Source organism: Anser brachyrhynchus (genome assembly GCF_964034855.1).
Source record: "Anser brachyrhynchus genome assembly, chromosome: 6".
NCBI classification, from domain to species: domain Eukaryota; kingdom Metazoa; phylum Chordata; class Aves; order Anseriformes; family Anatidae; genus Anser; species Anser brachyrhynchus.
In genome coordinates this window covers 36375931-36388915 of record NC_137700.1, presented here as the reverse complement: position 1 = coordinate 36388915, position 12985 = coordinate 36375931, and the positions used below count along the sequence as shown (strand labels likewise).

The 12985-nt window shown below is 51.6% G+C and overlaps 1 protein-coding gene across 5 annotated transcripts in view; it reads left to right on the top strand.

Moving 5' to 3' along the window:
* Window positions 1-12985, top strand: part of AFAP1L2 (actin filament associated protein 1 like 2) — a 63367-nt gene extending 50382 nt beyond the window's left edge. For 3 of the 5 annotated variants that reach the window (XM_080597750.1, XM_080597749.1, XM_080597753.1), the window contains exons 6-19: window positions 1417-1622; window positions 1884-2063; window positions 2935-3024; window positions 3344-3428; window positions 3783-3887; window positions 4461-4672; window positions 6570-6715; window positions 7051-7162; window positions 7837-8076; window positions 8164-8344; window positions 8526-8693; window positions 9226-9407; window positions 9846-9974; window positions 10629-12985. In XM_080597750.1, the coding sequence (XP_080453876.1) occupies window positions 1417-1622; window positions 1884-2063; window positions 2935-3024; window positions 3344-3428; window positions 3783-3887; window positions 4461-4672; window positions 6570-6715; window positions 7051-7162; window positions 7837-8076; window positions 8164-8344; window positions 8526-8693; window positions 9226-9407; window positions 9846-9974; window positions 10629-10655 (2063 nt within the window). In that variant the 3' untranslated portion in view covers window positions 10656-12985. The remainder of the gene's footprint in view (window positions 1-1416; window positions 1623-1883; window positions 2064-2934; window positions 3025-3343; window positions 3429-3782; window positions 3888-4460; window positions 4673-6569; window positions 6716-7050; window positions 7163-7836; window positions 8077-8163; window positions 8345-8525; window positions 8694-9225; window positions 9408-9845; window positions 9975-10628) is intronic. The other 2 variants (XM_080597752.1, XM_080597751.1) reach the window with 1 other exon arrangement.

Genomic DNA, 12985 nt, shown 5'->3' with positions numbered 1-12985 from the left:
TTAGCACAAGTCACCCAAGCAGGGTTTGTCCCAGTTTGTCAGCTGGAAACGCAGCCTGGAAAACGCCTTTCCATCAGGAGGTCACCGCAGTGGTACCAGGCCAGGAGGGTTTGGAGATGGTGATCCAGTAGCTTGTGTCAGCGGTATTCAGAGACTTTGAAAGGCAGTCTTTTTGTTTTATTTTATTTTTTATTTTTTTAAAGTTTGTTAAATTGGTGCAGCTTCGTGCTGGCCACTTGAGGGATGTTGTAGAGTGAGATTTCACCAGAGGAGGCTGGGGATAAGACTGTAGCTTTGTTACTGAGTCTCAGTTCCTTTTATTTTAAAAACAAACCCAAGTTAAGAAATTCTCTTCAATGATGCTTTTTCTCTTTTCCGGCTGCTTTTCCACTTTTATTTTACACCAATCCAACAATGTTACTTTTATGTGGATATTAAGATTTGATGAGAATCTAAATTAGATTAAATTCTGGTGAGGGAAACTTGGTGACCTTTCTCAGTGCTGTTTGATCAGATAAGAATGTCAAACTCTACGCAGATGGTGCCCAAATCTTGCCATCTTGCCATGCGAGCTTACGTAGCCGTGATGGGGATCCGGTTCCTCGTGAATAAGAGCTGTACGGTAGACACCATCAAAGCACTGCAAATTCCCTTGCAGCCAACAGGAACATTTTTGTTGTTTCTGATGAATCTGGCACCAACAACCAGCTGCTCCTATCAGCTGAAAGCTCCTATCACCTCCCAGTAGAGCTGAGCATTGAAAATCCCGGCTTACCCTAATAAAGTAGCAATCAGTTCAAGAATGAACGTGAAAAATGTGCTTGTTATTATTTACCGCTGCCACTTATGACTAATTCTCGCTGCTGCAACAGTGTGTTACTTCAAAGCCCCTTGATGTCCCTTAGATATGTTAGCCCAGAGAGGGAAAGTGGCATGACATCTCTAATACAACAGATCCTTGCTTGTTGCATGGCTTTGCAAATACCATTTTTACTTCTGACATTCAGAGAACAAGGGGTGATTATAGCTTGCTATTGCCTTAAAAAATTTATTTGGCTTCAAGTGGAAAGCAGAGAAAGCATCTTGGCAGGAAAAAAAAAAAGCAGAAAGCATCAGAAAATGTCTAAGGGAATGTTCTCAAACTTGTGGTCAACTGAGATGTGTCTTTTGAGTATTTTATAACTGAGACTATGAGACTCAAAACATTTCAATTAGATTAATATTGAGCTAGAAAGAAAAAGAAAAAAAAAAGATCAGTGAGGGTCATTTTCCTGTTGATTATCCTCTGCAGGAGATGTTCAAAAGACACATCCCTGTGCTTGCAGCTTTTGCATGTCTGAGCATGGTTGAGGCAAGCAATAGGCCCAGAGTTGTGCGAGGGATGTACTTACTGACAAAGCTTTGCTTTTGTTTTAGAAGATGGTGACGCCGTCAGTAGCTCCTATGAATCTTACGATGAAGAAGAGAGCAGCAAAGGCAAGTCAGCAACCCACCAGTGGCCATCCACAGAGGCCACCATCGAGCTGATGAAGGACGCCCGTATCTGTGCATTCCTATGGAGGAAGAAGTGGCTGGGACAGTGGGCGAAGCAGCTGTGTGTCATCAAGGACACCAGGCTGCTGGTGCGTATATCCTCTGCCGTCTGCCTACAACAACCTAAAACAACCTATTTACACCTTAGGTGTATCTACATACATAATAGATATGACCTGTTCGTAGTCTGCATACATAGATGTGGCATCCTTATAGGCCCTAAACCTTCTTGTGTTCAGGGCACTTAATGCATGAGGTTGCACTGAGCCACTTCTAGTGTGAGTTCATGCCAGCAAGCAAAAGGGAAGGCTCCTCTTGTCTCTGACTTGTCCTCCATCTTCCTTCCCCAGTGCTACAAGAGCTCCAAAGACCACAACCCGCAGCTGGATGTGAATTTGCTGGGCTGCACTGTCATTCACAAGGAAAAGCAAGTGAGGAAGAAAGAGCACAAGCTGAAGATCATCCCCATGAACGCTGATGTCATCGTGCTGGGGCTGCAGAGCAAAGACCAGGCAGAGCAGTGGCTCAGGGTCAGTGACATCCCCGGGGTTGCCCAGGCCTTCAGCTGCCAGGGAAGGCAGGTCCCTGAGCATTTCCTTCAGGCTGCAGTGCCTGTCATAGCAGCCCATCGGGAGCCCTGTGTGCCAAGGGGGAAGCTCCTCACTTCCCTCCATGCATGTGGTGTGGCTCAGCCCCTGCTTCTCCCCATGCTGATGGGTGGCGTTAGTGCTGCAGGAGCTCCTGCCTCAGTGAGGCAGGTGTGAACATGGGGAGGGAGGGACAGGTAACCAGAGAAAGCTTTTTGGAATGGCCCTCCAGCATTATTGTCTTGACTCCTTGGTAATGCAGAGGGAAGGTAAGAAAGAGGAGAAATGTGAGTGCTACGTGCTTTTCATGCTCCTGTGCAGGACCGTACATCTTCCAGAGACGAGTGTCTCTGAATCCCTCCAGCTGAATCCCAACAGCACCGTATCTGATTTCCGTCCTGTCCTCGCATGCTCTGGCTCCTTCCTCCCTGCAAGCCCATATACAAATAGACCACTTCATTTTCATGTCTGGGTTAGCTTCTTCCTGGAGCAACCCACCATCTTCTGTGCGCGGGAGCCCACAGAGGCACCTCGCGGCCCAGCCACCGCAGCAGGAGGAATGCCTGGGGGGAGAGTGCCTAGCGTGAAGTGGCTGAGGACAGGGGGAAATGTAGCCCTTGCCTTGGGATGGCAGCAGAAGGGGGAGCCTCTGCGGAGCCTGGGGCAGCACCAGGGCTCCCTGGCTGACCCAGAACAGGAGGGACTCTGGGGGTCTAGCAGGATGTCCTGTTTTCACCTGTCCATGGTTGTGGGGAGAAGCATCAGTCCAGTAACTGCACTGTACTCACCAGCTATGGCTTTGTCTTCTGCACAGGTAATCCAGGAGACCAGCGGTCTGCAGTGCGAAGGAGGCAGTGAAGGCAACCAGTACATCCCAGATTCACAGCGCCTCACTTACCCGAAGGTACACCTTGTCCCTACAGAGAGGAGGGATAGGGGGATGACTTTTCCACCCTATTCTTTTAATAAATAGCAGGCGTAGGTACATTAATTTTGTCTGAGCAGAGATGGATACAAATGTAACCCACCACCTGTTCTGCTAAAAAGGAGCATTATTGGAACAGTCTGAATTTTCTTGCCACATTTTTTCCCCAAAACTGACCCAGCACTGGGCTCCCCTCCATACAGGGGAGCAGCCAGGGGGAAAACTCCCTGTGGTGGGTGTTTGCTGGAGGAGCGGGTTGCATGTGTCTGCACAGCTGATGTCTGGTGCTTGTTGGCAGGTGGAGCTCTCCGAGAGGTACTCTGCAGCCTCAGAGAGTGGGAGCAGCACAGACGGGCACCCGGAGACGGCTGAGACAAAAGATGGTAAAAACTCACCCTGGGAATGAGGGGAAACTATGCTGCTGACCTTGTGTGCAGCGAGGGTTTCTGTAGCTTCTCCGGCTGCTGCCACCTCAAACTGACCTGATGCAGGGTGAAAACTGTCTGTTAATTCACTACCTGAGAATTTGATTTCATTGCTTTTTTCCATGATGAGTTGGCAGGTGAACACTGGGATTTCTCAGCAGTTAGTGTTCCTATAGGGCTTGAGAAGCCTGGGCGTGAGGCCCTGCCCTACCACAGAGATCCTGCATGAATCTGGGCAAGTCGCTTTGCGACGGTTTTAGATGGCATAAATGCAGCCTAAGTGACTTTTGTTTCTTTGTTTGTTTCTGGTAGTTAAGAAGAAAGGGACAACTGGCCTAATACTAAGCAACCTGATGAACCTTGGGAGGAAAAAATCCAGCTCCATGGATAGCCCAGAGAGATCCCTGGAGACCTCAAGTAAGTGACAGCACGAACTCCTCTGCAGGGACTTGTCTCAGGGCTGGGCCCTGGTGTGCAGTGCAGGGTGAGCACCAGGCATCATTGCCTGCTGTCTGCATGCATCAGGAGGCAAAAAAGCCACTGTCCACACCAGTAAATCCACGCAGATTATGGTGCCTCCTCACATGAAGGCGACTGTGGTGCTTACAGGGGCAGGCAATAGCTCACAGGGTGACTCAAGAGGAAGGGCAGGTAATACCAGACACGCGTGGTGTGATTCAACAGGGAGGAGGTTGTGTGGGTCAACTGGAATCATTTGGGACCAACTTTGCCCAGGTGTCCGTAGCCAGCTTGCTGCTCCAAACCTAATTTGAGTTTCAAGGGTCCCATTTTGAACCAATTTTCACCCTTTCATCCTGTTTTATGTGGTTCAGGACCACTCATCTTTGTGGTTTTGCTCTTCATCACTGCCTGTGGCTTTTTGCGGTGAACTCAGAACTGACTTACTCCCCGTGCACAGAAATGACTTTTGATTCACACCCCCCCCCGTGGGGTGGAAAATATGACTCGATAACCTGTGTTTGCTTGCAGGTTACCTGAATGTGCTTGTGAACAGCCAGTGGAAGTCTCGCTGGTGTCAGATAAAAGACGGTCACCTCCATTTCTACCAGGACAAGAACCGAAGCAAACTGGCTCAGCAGCCCCTAAGTTTGGCGGGTTGTGAAATTATTCCAGACCCAAGCCCTGATCATCTCTATTCCTTCCGCATCCTGCACAACGGGGAAGAACGGGTCATTCTGGAGGTAGGCTGTATATCTCCAAGCTCATTCTTCTTTAAATGGTCGGTTTGGGTGTCTCAGCAGGCCTAAAAGCCTCTCACTGCTTGGATGCTTTTAAGGCCTTTTTAGGGAAGACTTCAGTTCAGCAAACAGCCTGAAGCACTGGACTTTGGTTCACCAGACCACGGTCACCTAGAAGGTGTCCTACCTGGCTGGTAATCCAGGCTGCCTCTGATGCTGGCATCTCCAGAGGACTGTTCAGCCTTCATCTTAGGTTCTCATCTAAGGTTGGGATGAAGGGTCTCTGGAGGTGCCCATCTCCACTGACTATAGGATAAGGGGTCTTCTAAAAAAAAGATGAGAGCAACTTTTTGCTTGGTCAGATAATGTTATGACAAGGGGTGATGGCTTTAACTAAAAGAGAGAAGATTTAGATTAGATTGTGGGAGGAAATTCTTCACTCAGAGAGAGGTGAGGCACTGGCACAGGCTGCCCAGAGAAGCTGTGGATGCCCCATCCCTGGAGGTGTTCAACACCAGGTTGGATGGGGCTTTGGGCAACCTGATCTAGTGAGTGGCATCCCTGCCTATGGCAGGGGAGTGGAATTAGATGGTCTTTAAAGTCCCTTCTAGCCCAAACCATTCTATGATTCTATGAACTTCATCTTCTGAAAACAGTCCCAAAGCCATGGGTCATGAGTGCATCCTAAGTAAACCGATCACAGATCTGCCCCGAAAGTGCAAGTGAATTCGTCTCCATCTGTTACTTTCCTTTGCCTGCATCTAGGCTGCTTATCTCTAATCTTAGTTCTCTCTGACGACAGCGTGATTATAGTAGGAGGTGGACAATGTGAGCAATTTCCTGTATTTTTCCAGTGGGTGGAATATTTATAGCTAAACAACAGACTTCGAGTGCCTGCCATGACATTTTTTAGGTGTTTTTGCTTAGCCTCTGATTCAGGTTGTGTCTATGTCCAAGACGTTTTGCCTAATTACAGATGTGAAGAAAAGGTGCTGGGAAAATTTACATTTTGTGAATGGAAGAAACTGTATTTTGTTGGGCCACCAGCCTCAATGTACAGACTGGCTGGCTGGCTTCCCAGGCACTGAAGTCTGTGCTAAATCAAACAGATTGGAAGCTTAAAATACACTTTCCAGTTTGGGATTCACTTGCCTTGAATTTTACTTTGTACTTACTGCTCTAATGCCTCAAATCAAAGCAAACGATATCTGTGTCAGCCCACTTCTTCCTCCAGGTAGAAATCATCCACTACTGGGAGGTAAGCCTATGTGGCTGTTTGCTAGAGCTGACTTCCAGGCATAATATTCAACACTTAATTTTGCAAAATGTCAGGCTGTTCGTTGCATCTGGGAATTTGGTTCTGACCATGTTATAGCTAGGGGCTCCCTTTGATGTTCTTCTCTGACCATGCTTTAAACTCTCCTGTTCCCTTTTTCCCTGTGCAAACAGGATTTGGGGCTCTGGCATAAGGAACTCGCAGGCTCTTTGCTATGCTTGTGTCTCCTTGCACATCTGGTGTTTGGAAATCATGTTACTGCACTCTGCTGGTGCAAAATAAAAAACGCACTCTTTCCTCCCAAAGCTGGCCCCCTGACAGCATCTCCTCCAGCCATAGAGACTTTTCTTAGTTTGGAATGCAGGTGAATTGTTCGCCACTGAAAGGTACATGCAGACCGACTACAAATTTTAGTGAGGAGCTGCATTTATGTATCTATCTCCCCAGTTTGCCAGTCGGTCCGTACACAGGGTGGTGGTACTTTCTTTTTTTTAATGTGGTCTCAGGTTTAAAATAAATGGCCAGCTCCTTGCAAGGACAGAGAACTGCTGGTAAACTCCTTTGCTGAGGGAGTCCAGGGGCGCTGCTGTTGCCACCCATAACATCTGTCTGGTCACGTTGTAGGCGAAGTCCTCGGAGGAAATGGGCCACTGGCTGGGCCTCCTCTTATCAGAGTCAGGCTCAAAAACAGACCCGGAGGAATTTACCTATGATTACGTGGATGCTGACAGAGTCTCCTGCATCGTGAGCGCTGCGAAGAACTCCTTCTTGTACGTCTTTGGGGTGGCGCGGGGCTCCTGGGAGCTGGGGGGGGGGGGGGGGGGGCGGGGGGCAAGCTGGAGAGGGGTGCTTCAGGCATGGGTGCAGCTCGGGTGCTTTCTCTGAAAGCTCAGTGCAAGGCAGGAGAGCACTCGTCCCAGCGTGGTGCACCTACCTGAGCATTGCTGCCACAGGGGTAGGGGCGTGCGCCCAGGTGGCCTTTGGGAAGCCAGGTTAGTGGGGCTGGGGGTGCAGCACCGCATGCACAGACGCCCCAGAATTCAGCAGTGTGGCCGCGCAGAGAGCACCGTCCCTTCTGACAGGATGTCCTGCTGCCTGTTCACAGCCTAATGCAGAGGAAATACTCCGAGCCCAACGCCTACATCGACAACCTGCCCAAGGGGAGGATGCCGCAGGAGGAGCTCTACGACGACGTGGACCTGCCGGACATGCCCGAGGTAAGGTGCCCAGCACGACACCCACCTGCAGCGAGCGCTGCCACTGGGTTTGGCTCCTGCTGCTTAAAAAGTCCCTGGTCGCTGTCACAGGTGGCTTGCATCAAAGGGCATCCATGATTCACGGGGAAGCATCGCATTTCCCAGCCAGGGGGAATCTCCAGCAGGGAAGGGAGAGGATTTGCCAAAGCCACACACAGCTGGTATTGGCACCTGGGGAGAAGGGAATTCCCAGCCCCCCCCGGGGAAATCCAGGCTTTTGCAAGGGACAGAAGTGGGCGATGGTGAGGAGTCACTGAGGAATGTGAGAGGTTTCCAGTGGGGTGTTGTAGGGATCTGCTCTCACAGGCCATGCTGGGGAGATGGGGGCTGGTATCCTGGAGAAGGCAAAGGATCTCACAGGGCCCGGCTAGATCTACACCAGGGTGCAAACCCCATATGAGTCTTCTGCTACCACTGGAAAGATTTATTGGAGGAAAGCAGGGTGGAACTTTCTGTACTCTGAAAATATTCCTTGAGGAGTGACTTAGAAAATGGGGTTGTAACTTCGTTAGATCACTTATATATTTATGGAAAATATCCCAGATTGCCTAAGATGCTGCTGCTCTGCAGTGAGACTGCCCTTCCTTCGGCTGCAGCAGACGGGCCCTTTTCAGGGGAACATTTGGCTTTTGCAGGGAGAAGTATCCAAGAGCGACAGCAAACTGGAGGGGGACCAAGACAGGGTGTACCTGGATCTCACCCCGGTGAAGTCCTTCCTGCACTGCGCTGGCAAGAAGTCGAGCCAGACTTCACCCCTGAGCTCGCCGTCTCCAGAGAGGGCTGGCACCAAGGCTGCCCCCGACAGCGTGGATGAGACAACCCCGGTGGCTAAGGACGCTGAGCCCTGTGGAAAGGTGATGGAGACCTCGGAGCAGGTATTTAACTGGGTTTGGGGCCAGGATTCATCAGGGGTCCAGCTCCCCACCACATCATCTCACCTCCTTTCCCATCTTCTGCTCCAGAAACAGCCAGAGAAGCTGGAGCCCGAAGAGCTGCCGCCCCAGACGCCGCCTGTCAAAACCCAGGCGCAGCAGCAGACCGTCGCCTTCCCGCAGACGGCCCCCGAGCTGCCCGCGGGGTCGGCAGCGGCGGTGGGCAGCCCCCAGCTGGCACCCGCGCACCGGCCCAAGATGCCCCTTCCTGGTGAGTGGGGAGCGGGGAGCATGGACGGGGGGCTCCGGGTGCGAGCTCTGCCCTGCGGCTGGTGATGAGCCTCCCATGACTTTCCCAAGTCTCGTTCATTTTTGTTTGCAACCACCCAAAGATGTTTTCCCTCCTGCTTTTTCCCCCCATCTGAGCTGGTTTGGGTGGCTTGTGCTTTCAGTGGCAGCAGTGGAAACCAAGCTGGGCAAGAACAGGACAGAGGCCGAGGTGAAGCGGTTTACGGAGGAGAAGGAGCGGCTGGAGAAGGAGAAGGAGGAAATCCGAGCTCAGCTCACCCAGCTGCGCAAAGAGAGGCGGGAGCTGAAGGAGATGCTCGTGGGATGCACAGGTAGAGCTGGGCAAGGGGCAACACGCAGAAATGGGACAAGGTGGGACCAGGGGGTTGGAGAGGGGTGATGAACCTGGGACCAGAAGGGGCTTTGCTCCTCCAGCACCACCTGCGTGACCACGGGCACATTAACAGCAGCCCAGCTGCCAGGGGAGTCAGTGCTGAAATCCTGGAAAAGGCTGGATCCTGAGCCACCCTGTTCCTATCTCATGGCACGGGAGGGAAGAACTGGCCTTGTCACAGTGACATGGTTTGCCTCAGCTCCGGGGGTAGACCCTGTGCTCTGAGCCAAACCACCTAGCCTAGAATGCACTGGAGCAAGTGCTGGCTCTGCCATGGTCCATCTTGGGGAAAGACATAAGGAAAATGTGCAGGAGTGATGCATACTCTTGTGGCTGGTCCCTGCTCCCCCTCTGGGTGCCCCAAGTCCCCTGCAGCCACCAGCACCACAATTGCCAAGGACCCCCAGCTTCATGCCAGCCCCTGGGAACCAGCCAGCGCGCGTGGTGCCGAGCTGTCCTTCCCTTTGCAGACAAGAGCCTGGAGCAGAAGCTGAAGGAGATAGAAGAAGAGTGCAAGAAAAAGGAGAGCCGAAGGGTGGATGTGGAGCTGAACCTGGTGGAGGTGAAGGAGAACCTGAAGAAGGCAGAGTCCGGCCCCGTGACGCTGGGCACCACGGTGGACACCACGCACCTGGAGAACGCAGCACCCCGGGTAGGTGGGGGCACCCAGTGCGCGCGGTGGCGTGGGCACACCACTTCAGCCTGCTCCTTAACGGCGTAACTAATAATAACGCAACATCATATTTTAACACTCTATCTATAATGATGTGATATATAAAAATATAATATGATAATAACAGTAATATGATAATATAGTAGCATGAAAATAAAATATAGTAATATGAAACTATAGTAATAAAATAATGAGATACCTCCCCCATCACTGCTGCGAAAAGGAGGCTGGGACTGGCTGTTGTGGGGCCTTGAGCCACACTATCAGGGTCATGCAGGTCAGGACCCAGTGCTCCTTCTGCACCCAGCCAAGCAAAGGGTTGTTCTGGGGGAGATTTAGGCACCTAAATTCCTTCCTGAGGACAAGGTTCCCACACAACAGCAATGGTTACCCCTATTTCTATTACTCGTATTGTAGATTCAAACAAAAACTGCCAGTCCAGGAAACAGCGCAGAGAGCTCACCAGTCAACTCAGCAACGGCTTTGAAAAACAGGCCTTTGTCCGTCATGGTGACAGGGAAGGGGACAGTCCTACAGAAAGCTAAGGTAAATGCTGGTTGGTGCCTGGGGTAGCTGCTGCTCGCTTGTCCCAGCGGCTGAGCAGGCCAGCAGTGACGGGGTCTGGCCTGTTGGTGTTTGGGCAGCGCGCTGAGCATGACTCAGGGCAGCCTGGTTTTCCTCTGGGCTTTTCACCTGGGCTTGTCCTGGCTGCGATTTCAGCTAATCGCTGTGTGCTCCTGTAACTGGAGCCACGTCATGCTGACTGCGCTGGCAGCAACTGGAGTAAACAAGAGGTTTCCTCTCACTGAAACTGTGCTGAAACGCATTTGAAGTTTCACTAGGAGGATGGGTGATCAGGCAGTCTGCTTCTGAGCACCTGGGAGGCCCCCATATGGTCTTCTCCTTACCATCATCTGTCTTTGTAACAAAACAAGGATGCTGGCTGAGCTTTTCTCTGTCACCCTCTTAAATGTCTCACCCCATCTACCCACCCACGTGCCTGGTCCCTTGCAGGTAGTGCCACTGCTTTCTGGAGAGGGAAGGCTGTAACAAAAGCATTGCTTCTAACAGAGACCTCCCTGACCCACTCTGCGGCTAAAACCCCTCGGTACCAGATAATCAGGTTGCTCCTGAGCATATTACAGCTACTGCTGCTTGCCAGATCTACCTTTTGACTAATTTGCCTTTATTCTTTGGCAGGAATGGGAGAAGAAGGGCGCTAGTTAGAAGCACGTTTTTCAGAGATGGACTAAAGACTGGAATTACCCAGGCATGGACAAGGGGATTCAATCACCTCTCGGTGGAGGTTGGGTGTGCAACACAACCCACACCACGCGCCTCCTCTGCGTCGCTCCACCTGCTCAGATGCAGCAGTGGAGCCAACGGCTGCCAATACCAATTAGCCCAAACGATCTTGCTCTTTCCAGACAAGTCCCATCACGTAGCTAAAACAATAACAACCAGTGGCAATCCTTGCATCCGATTCCTAACCCAGTCGATGTAAACAAGACTGTTACTGTACATAGGGGTGTTTTGTGTATTTCTACTCTGAAGGTTTATCAATGAGTTATTAAGGTTTCTATATTAGTGACAGTAGTGGGTTCAGGACAGGCCTCTGCTATTCTTTATACCCCAGTGGTTTTCAACCTGTCACAGCAAATCCCAATCAGCTAAAGTCTTACCTGTTGCTGCTGGTCATCACTCAGCTGCAGATCATCCAGCCTTCAGCCTGGGGAGGTACCCGGGCCTGAGCAACGTCTGAGACACGGATGAGAAGCACACACCAGCGGGAAGGATCCTCTCAGCACAACAGGGCACTAAGTATATCTACACCTGCAGCAGAGATTTTCAGTGACCAGATGCATCACACTGCAGCCTTTTTCCTACCAGCCTGCAGCAGGGTTGATTTGCCACAATACGGAGGAAGATCCCTGCTCACCTTCTTGTGCTATATTGCAGCCTGGTGGCACCAAGGGCTCTGGGTAAAGAAGATCTCTCAGACAGCATCCAGAGGAGTTCTGGAAAAAAAAAGAAAACCATATTTGAAGGCTTGTTAACAATTTACCAAAGGTCCAGGCCTGCTTACCTGGTGGATGAGGATGCTGGATCCTGATGCTGGCCCTTTCCACAGGGAGGGAAGGTAAAAGTGTCCCTGTGCTCCTGCCCTGGCTGCAAGCACCACTTTGCTGATGCTCTCTGGTCCCTGCAGAGCTGCAGCACAGCAGCAACTGCACAATCTGCTGAACACCTCCCTGTGGGAAAGGAACCCTTCACATGGGTGCAGGAGGGTGCTGGATCTGTTCTCCTCCGTGTCTCTGGTAGGCTGCTGGCTGTCTTGGTGCTATCACCCTTATTTCCAGATGATTAAACTTACTTAATATAGCCTTTGGGTGCTGTGGCCTGCAGAGCTCATCCCTCTCCTCTCTGGCCGAGCTTTTTAATGAGCGATGTTAGGTGCCTGGAACTGGTAAGCTTAGAGACAGTAAAATTTGAAGGCGCAGGGCAGAAATCCATCCACCTGTTTCCCTCTCCTCCTCGTGACCTGCTGTCACATCTGAAGGCCTGCAGACACCACTGCCTGGCTCCTCTGCTGGTCCTTCAGCCCTGCAGCTCGGTAACTGAGCTGACGGCAGGGCCTCAGCGTTCTCCAACCTTGCAAAGCCAAAGCAGCTCTGCTAACCCGGCTGGGCTGTCCCTGGGGTCCTGCGGCTACGCTGACAAACAGCACCCAGAACCAGGGTAAAGACAGGCAAAACGTTGTACCTTCCTAACCCTTGAAAGCCTTTGACGGGCCCGAGATCAGCTCCAAATGAGGCCTCTCCGTGAACAGAGGCCTGATGGCTGGGGGATGAAGGGGTGCGGGAGGCTGCTCGCTGCTGCCACCGAGCCTTGGTGCAGCAAAGCATGTGGGCAGGGTATCCCCGAGGCAAGAAGGATGCCCTCGTGCCTGTTTTTACTGTGGCACAGACTGAGGAATTTGTAAGCCCAGGCCTCAGGAGGGGTTCATCACCAGCCCCAGCTGTCAGCCCTGTCCCTCAGCAAGGTTTGCACATAGGAAAAACTCCTGCAAATCAACTGCTGCCACTGCTGGCTCAGGGCCCAGGGGCCTTTCAGCTCCAAAGCACGAGGAGGCCACGGCCACCATCACAAAGCTTTTGTTTTGACCCACGATGAGCTGGCGGGAGACCCTGTCCACACCCTAAATAGACCCCGTCCACCCCCTAAATACACACACAGCACCATGCCCTCACCCTGCACCCCGCTGTCAGCTGCCAGAGCTTGTCCAGCCATTTCACAGTGGTACCCAGACAGCGCTGGGCGAGAGCAGCCCCGCTGCCCGCACCGCAGCCCCCTCAGCTTCGGTGGGCTTGCTGGGACCGCCAGGGGATGGTAAACGTAGGCGAGTCCTGAGCAACACGTGTTTTCCAGACAAAAAAATGTTAAACAATGTCTCTGTGTCCCCATTGTTTTCTTAACTCAAGGCATTTCCTTTGTCGTAACTGTGAGCTATAAAGTGGCGCTTTAGAGGGTTTTATAATAAAATGTTGAGTATATTA